Source organism: Nipponia nippon, unplaced genomic scaffold, assembly GCF_047370975.1.
Source record: "Nipponia nippon isolate SJK-2023a ecotype South Korea unplaced genomic scaffold, ASM4737097v1 scaffold_16, whole genome shotgun sequence".
Lineage (NCBI taxonomy): Eukaryota > Metazoa > Chordata > Aves > Pelecaniformes > Threskiornithidae > Nipponia > Nipponia nippon.
This window is the reverse complement of record NW_028262332.1, coordinates 10,106,028-10,113,971: the sequence shown is the minus strand read 5'-3', so window position 1 is coordinate 10,113,971 and position 7,944 is coordinate 10,106,028. Positions and strand designations below refer to the sequence as shown.

At 51.1% G+C, this 7,944-nt stretch overlaps 1 protein-coding gene across 8 annotated transcripts in view; it reads right to left on the bottom strand.

Moving 5' to 3' along the window:
• Positions 1–437: 437 nt before the first annotated feature.
• NACC2 (NACC family member 2) overlaps positions 438–7,944 on the bottom strand; it is an 89,971-nt gene continuing 82,464 nt past the window's right edge. For all 8 annotated transcript variants that reach the window (XM_087752570.1, XM_087752566.1, XM_087752571.1 and 5 more), the window contains exon 6: positions 438–6,148. In XM_087752570.1, coding sequence (XP_087608696.1) covers positions 5,649–6,148 — 500 coding nt within the window. In that variant the 3' untranslated portion in view covers positions 438–5,648. The remainder of the gene's footprint in view (positions 6,149–7,944) is intronic.

Genomic DNA, 7,944 nt, shown 5'->3' with positions numbered 1-7,944 from the left:
CTGGGGTTTGTTTCATGCCTGGAAGCAGAGCCTGGCCTCTTCTCCCCAGTAACGAGTGATAGGACGAGAGGGAACGGCCTCAAGCTGCGCCAGGGCAGGTTTAGGTTGGATATTAGGAAAAACTTCTTCACCAAAAGGGTGGTCAAGCATTGGAACAGGCTGCCCAGGGAAGTGGTCGAGTCTCCATCCCTGGAGGTATTTAAAGAACAGAGAGATGTGGTGCTCGAGGACATGGTATAGATGGACTTGGCAGTGATAGGTTAACGGTTGGACTCGATGATCTTAAGGGTCTTTTCCAACCTTAACGACTCTATGATTCTATGAGTCTATGATTCTCTTGGGGCAGCACAGGGCCGCGGAGCCCCTTCAGCACCTATCAACAACCGCTTCTGATTAACAACATCCACAACCTAGAAAGAAAGAAAACAGAGCAAAGAAAAGCTTTTAATTGTCATTTACTTTATTATTTTGTAAATGTGAATTTTACAAAGCGTTTTACAATTAATGATCACATTGGGTTTTTTTTTTTTTTTTTAAATGGATTTTTCATTGTATGAAAACAGCTATGAGCACAGTTCCAACTCGGGGGTCTTAATCTTTTCTCTTCTTTTTTAGTTACTGATATATCGTGTCAGCCATGGCTACAAAATAACAGTCTTAACTATACAGAGTAAGAGCACATAAATACTAGTGAATAATGCACGATAAAAAAAAAAAAAAAGAAGCTAGCATCGTTCGTGGCTGAGACAGTTGAGGAACATAATTCAGTGGTACTGTGAGATTTCCTTACAGCACAGAAAGTATTTTTAACAGTCATGAATTACAGTACTACTTAATACCCTATGAAGACGCTTTAAAAACAACCTTGTACTTTAAGTCCTTTTTTTCCCAAACATCCTGTCCAAAGGATTAATGTTCTATTTGAATCAAGTGCCATCCAAATGTTCAAGTCAAAAATATTTATACATTTATACTCAGTTGTTTTTTATTTATTTATTATCTTTTTTTTTTTTTTTTGTCTGCTAAAAATAGTATTGCAAGTTTTGGCTTTTACCTTGACATAAAAATCACGATTTTGTGTGCAAAACGCTTAACAGTGGAAGAAACTCATTGGAGGAGTTGAGGGGTTTCCAATGTGAGTGCGTTAGACGTCAGCCCCCGGCGAGCGGGGCCGGGGAGCTCCCCGCTCCCTTCCCTCCCACCCCGCGCGCGGGGCTCGCTTGCCGACGGCACGACCGATTCGGACAGCAGGAACACTTTGAACAGCAGTTGAAGCCCAAGATGGCTGCGGACTGGGAATGTGGTGGTGGGGATTTACTGCCGCGGAGGCGGCCGGGGCTCGTCCCGGTTTCCCGTTGGCCCTTCTCCACTCGCAGCGAGCTATTTCCAGAAAAACAAGCGATCTGAGCAAAACCCCGGCGGCAAAGGGCTGAGGGGAGGCGGCAGCCCCCTGCGTAACACCATGGCTAGGATGCTCCGCTCCCTCAAACGCCGGGTAAGCCGTGAGCAATTCCAGTTTTGGGGGGCCGGTTGCGTTGAACCCCTCGCCCGGCTGGCGGAGGGGAGCCCCGGTGCGTGCCACCCATGGCTGGGCTCCCCACCACCAGCCCCGCAACCCCCCAGTCCTCCTGGGGGAATTTCTAGGGTGAAACCACAGTTAGAAGAATTAAACCATCAAGGTGGCAAAAAGGACCCGATCCCCACCTTCTGCCGGCAACGCCAGCACCATCCCTCCTCCCGAGCCCCCTCCGCGGGCAGCTCCTGCCTGCACCGGCATCACCGCGACCAAACCGGCGCGGGAACGTCCCCAGCCCACGGGACACCGGGGGGGCTCGCCGCGAACCCTGGCCAAAGCTGGAGCCGCGGGACGGCGAGCCGCGGGACGGCGGCGCGGCAGAAGGTCACGCAGCCCTTCCGCAAAGCAGCAGCCCTCGGGATGGTGGTGTTAATTGGCGCTAACGAGGAGAGGGGCTGGCTTCTACTCTATATGGCAGCTGCAGGTAACTTGTATGCTTACACTCCGTTTTCTTTAAAGGTGCTTGGTATAACTTTAGATATATAATATACATGTAATATTGCTAATAGTCAAGCATAAGAATAAAGGTGCAGACATACCATAAATACTGATGCTTTGATTTTACACTATCAGACCTAGATGAATGCAGTTTCCTATTCACATTATAAAGCAGCCCCAAATTCTATAATTTAAAATAGTGTCGTAAACAAAGAGGAGGAAGGAGTCGGTTATGATCTGATCTTCTTAATCTGTTTTCCTTGGAAAAAATGATCAAAAAATTCTAAGGCACTCAGGAAAGCCGCATACAATCGATGGACTGCTCTGTTCTCACCTTACATTCAGTATTTTAAAGGGGTTATTTTTTTTTTTGTTTTTTTTTCTCGGAAGAATACAATCATTACCATATAACATTTTCAAACATATCATTAATCCTCCACACACAGGAAACATTAGTGCAAAATGCTTGCCCTCATCTACCAGATAAGGAAAAAACCCAACGCCCTTCACATTTTAGAAGTTTGCCTTCCTAATAATAATAATTAATAAAATAAACAAACCTAAATTAAAAAAAAAGAAAGGAAAAAAAAAAGAAAGAAAAAACCCCAAAAATATACAGGAAGTTGTGCTAGGTATAAAAATATATATTTTCACTGTGCAACTTGACTCTCTTCAGACTCTCTGTCCTAAGCCATTCAAGTACTGCTGCTGCTGCCCCCCCGGGGTGGCCCCGCCAGCCGGGGCCGTCTCTCTGGGCGCGGGTTTGGTCCAGAATTAATACCTACAGCCAACTGCGAACCCCGGCCGGAGGGCTCGGCCTGCTCACCAAACCCCAGCAAGTGCCAAAAAGGAGGAGGAACCCTTTGCAATATCTTTAAAATATATATATTTTTTTATATATATATATATGCACACAGACACACACAGAAGGGACAACGTTTGATCTCCAATGCCTGAATCCGCTCCCAGCTTGCCTCAAACTTTTGGCAAACCCAAACTTTTGGGGAGGTGATGGGGGGATCAGGGGGGTCCTCTGCCAAAACTGACACCCCAAGCCCCGCCAACCCGGCCGAGCTGCCCAAGGGCTGGACCCCCGCAGCCACGGGGACGGGGACACCCCAGGGCCAAGGAACTGAACCGCTCCATCTCCTCAGGGGTGGCCGGGGAAGAAGCCCACCTCAAGCTCAGCTCTCTGGTCCCCCTGCTCAGGTTTGTCCTCCTCCCGCGGCGCTGCCGGGCAGCAGACGAGCTGCACTGGCTCCAGGCTTCGGCAAGAGCGTGAATTTTGTCTGCTGGCGTGGGTAAAGTGCAAATAGAGCCCCCAGCCGCTCTTGTCCTCGCTCCCCTGAAGCATCGTGCGCCTCTGCACCAGCTCATCGTGCCGCCACCTGCACCGGCCCCCCCGCGCCGCCAGTGGCAGGGCACCCGGTCCAGGGCATCGCGGTTCGCCCAAGCCAAGCCGTGCCAAAACCCAAGAGCTGTGCAAGACGTGAGGCAGAAACCACCCCGTTATTGATTTTTTTTTTTTTTTCTCAGGGCAAGGAGCAGTGGAACAGGTTAAGCGCTGGACAGCTTTGTTATTAGGATGCAAAAAACTGCTTCAAGTATCGAAGAAAACAAAACAAATGGCCAAAAGTTGGGTTATCCTCTCCCTTCCCCCCCCCCCTTCCCAATGGAAATACAAAGAAGGAAGAAAACCCTGAGCAAAGCGCTGTCTGGATTCAGGAACCAAAGCAGGAAAGAAAAGAAGAGCACAGCCACAGTAGCCTTCAAAAGTGACTCTCTGTGCACTTTGCACTTGTTCATAGTCCCAAACTTGTTAAAAACAAGCTGTAAATATCATTAAAGCAGGCTGTTTAGTCACAGTAAAAATAATAATTAAAAAAGAAAAGAAAAAAGCTGTACTTGGCTTTCACATCACTGCCCCCATCCCCTGGAGGCACCCCGGCCTCGGCAGCCCGGCGGGCGCCCAGCATCCCCCAGGGCGAAGCGGTGAGCGGGGACTGCGCCCAGAGCCCTGGGGGAGCCGGGTCTGCAGGAAGGATCGCGGTCACTTTGGGGGATTTCTAAGGGCAAGCGGGCAGAGCCAACGCGGGCAGGAGGCAGCGGGCAGGGGGTGAGCTGGTACCCGCTGCCCGGCCCAGCTCCGGGGGCACCTGCAGGTCCCATTCCAACCGAGCTGAGGCCGGCCAGGGCCACCAAAGCCAACACAGCCCGGGGACATCAGCTTTCAACAGAAAAAAAATGACAAAAGACTCAACATTGGGCTTTTTCCCCAGAAGGGTGTGTCTGGAGGATGAGCAAGAGGCGAAACGCGTCCTCTTCCTCAAAACCTCTTCACAGAAGGGCACAAAGCTAATTTTTTTTTTTTAAACCTTTTTGCATCCAATACACTTCAAATTATTAAAAAGCGAGAGGAGGCTGCTGCTGGCCTGGGGCAGAGGGGAGGGGGCAGCGGGCAAGCCCTGCACACCAGCGGCTGCACCGTGCTCTGCCTCTGGTGCGGATGCTGCCAGGAGCCGACGCCAAGAGCTCCCAGCTCCGTGCCCTTCGGAACAAGAACAACATGCTTTCTGTGCTCAGATTCCTCTCCAAAGCCCTTCGCAGGCAGCTGAGGGGGGCTACTCCCCGCCATGGGAGGTGGCCCCTGGACTTGCTCCACCTGCCCGCATGCCCCGTTGCCCCGAGGCGATGGGGTGCAGTGGGGTGACGCGAGCCCATTCGCCCAAGAAGCGGGTGACGTGAAGGTGCAAGCAAGGAGTAGCAAACGAAAACGAATCGCTGGGAGGGAGGGAGAGAGAAACCAAACCCAAAACTCAGCCGTATTGGGGAAAAAACCGACAACAACCACTACACTGGCCAGGGTCTCCACCTGCATCCCACGCAGTCCTCCCGACACGTGCAAGCCTGAACTCCTGCGGAAGCATCCCTGCTCTGGGGAACCAGATAAAACTCCCCGAGACAACGGCACCGAGCCCTCGCCAGCCTCTGGCAGCGGCTGGGTACCGTGGCACCCTGCCCCACAGCACCCTGCCCCGCAGCACCCACGGCAAGGGGCTCTCTCCGACACCAGAAGCCTTTAACGATTTCCCCCACCCTGTCCCACTTGGCTAGAGCCCTTCTGCTAGAGACAAACATCGCCAGTCACAGCACTTGTACCCTAACACACCTCGCTTTCCTGTTAAGTGACGGTAAAACTTTCTTTAGAGGACAAGGTTAACGATGGCTTTACTTCTGAGCTGAGTAATGGATGGGGTGGTGATGACGGGGTGTGGTGGTGGTTGGGGGGGTGGCTAGCTTTTCTCCTCCCCTTCTTCAAATTAAAAAAAAAAAAAGGAAAAAAAAAAAGAGAAAAGCTACAATCTTATAGACTAACCTCAGGAATATCAAAAAAGGAGCCCAATATTTTTTTTTAAGTAGGTCGCCACAGACCTAGTCATTTACAGTATAACGAATGCGATTATTTCCTTCATAAATTTTAAATACAAGCAGAATAAAAATCACATTTTTTTCAGGCAACAGTAGCAGTTCAGTAGGTAAGTGGCTTGATCACATTTTTTGTTTTGTATTAGTAATGCATGCAAGCAGCTTTAGTATTACAGATCCCTTATAGGTCACGAAACGTTTGCTCTCTTTATAAAGTCCCTCCGTAAGTACCATCTTGTCTTCTCACGGGAGTTTCGGGCCTGCTGGAGGAGCCCGAACCTTGTTCAAAAGGTTGCGGAGTGCTTTGGGTATCCGATGCCATAGCATCTGTGGCAGCTGCCTCCTGTATCACAGAGCCAGCCCCTTCGGCATCCTCGCTCTGTTCGAAGGACTGGTTGGATCCATTGCTTAGCTCTACGTTCACTGTGTTAGTTCTCAAGGCTACTATAGTTCCTGAATCGCTCCTCCTTTCTGCATAGATTCGCTGCTCAAAGACCTGAGCAGTGTTGGGCTGGAATTCAGGATCCAGGGGGACACTGTTTGTGGTGGAGCCCATGACCGTGCGGTACATCTCCATCCCTTCCGGCAGCATGGACTTAATCTTCGGCAGCCAGCGCTTGCGGACCCGGCGGGCGTTGGTGCACATATCGGCTGCTATAACATTCATCTCGCTTTCCTTAAAGCTCGGGGCAAAATTCTGACAATACACTGCAAAGACAGGGATACATAGAGCTGAGGATTCAGAGAAAGCAGTACAAAGGCGGCACAAAGGTGATCACAGCCTCTGCCCCATCCTAGAGACCTGCCGCAAGGCTTAGTATGGGCAGATGCCACGGAGCGGAGGTTCACCCTTGGGCCAGAGCTCTCGCAAGGAGAGACTTACGGACAAGGACTCCTCAGCTCGAGACAGACACAACCCAGAAGAGAGAAAACCAGAAGGCATAAAAATCCCAGGTGGCACGGGGAAGGGGGCTGGAGAAGGACCACTCGCCCCAGGGACCCAGCGAGCCCCAGAGGTACCAGGCTCCTGCCTGCAGGACCCAGCCTCCAGCTGGAGCACGGCACCACGGCCACAGCATGCTGGGATGGCCAAAGGATGGACACAGAAAAGGTCAACACAAACTCCTCAACAGCAGAGCCATTAATGGCTCTTAAAACCACGGTGGTGCAGGCACAGCTGCGGGGCTGGGAAATCTCAGAGCTGCTCTTGACCAAGCGGTGGAGCCTGAAGGCCCGTCCTCTGCCCGTCCCACGGCTCACACCGGCCACCGCAAGGCCAACCAACGCTGCATGGACCACCGGCCTGGCCAGCGTGGCTGCTCCAGTATCCCAGCATGGCCTGCAGAAGCCCAGCCATACCTCGGCTGCAGCCCCGCTCCTCCACGGGGGCCAAGCACCTGATGGCATGGAGCAACAGCATCACACTGCCATGGTGAATCATTATCAACTAAAGCTTGTGCACGGGATATTTCTCTCTAAAATTCAGGCAGTAAGATGTCATCTTATGCCCTGACACATGACAGAGTGTCGTAGGCACGGTCACTGGACAACGCCGCCTTTCCAGCCTCTGAAACTCTTTGCAAGCCTCAGCAAGGACCAAGGCTGGAAAGTCCAGACGCAGGGCTCTCCAGGGTGAAGCTGCTAACAGGGAGGCTGCTCAGGAGAGCACCACGCACAAGCTAGGGACAAGCACCAACAGCACAGTCTAATGATTTTGTCTTTATGTACTGAACGTCTGCCATCTTATCCCTTTTCTCCACATGCCACAGATCTCAGAGGGTGGCTGGAAGGCCCCTGGAGTTCAGCAACACAGCAACAATTAGGGAGAGGAAAGATTTATCTTCCAAATCTTAAAAAATAAAAAAAAAAAAAATTGCTTAGAGTTTCATTTTCCAGCGCAATAATATTTACATAAAGATTTACTACCCAGAATCCAGCGAGGGTGAGAGAACACATTGCTTTCCACTGTACATCCAGCCCACGGTAACCGGGCTTCGCTGCACTAACCCATCGGGGTTCCCTGCACCACCCAGGTCCTCACTCCCCAGCAGGCACCTTCTGTCCCACAGCACGCTCCTTGTATTCAAGGGTGACTGCAAGAGCCAAATATTTAACCGTTTGTTTCTGGTGCCTGCCATAAATAATTAAACGACCTCGATGGAAGTAACAAAACTCTCTTTTTCTTGTATAAACACCAGACGTTGGGCACAAACGTGCACAGGGAAGGGCCATCCGTCAGGGAGCCCTGCACATCCCAGCCCTGGGTAAAGTTAGGGCGCTGTGTAACCACGCAGAGACAGGGGATCTTACCTGCAGGACAGCAAGAGGGGTGTTAAAGAGCTGAACCTGTTGTACCCCCACCTCTGAGACAGAGCTCAGCGGCTCTACAGACAGACAGACCGACTAGCTGAGCCGCGCGGCACGATGCAGAACTTCGTGTGGAGTTCACATGTTAAAAACAAAAGCTCCTGTTGCCTTATGCAATCTTTTAAAAAGGCAATTAT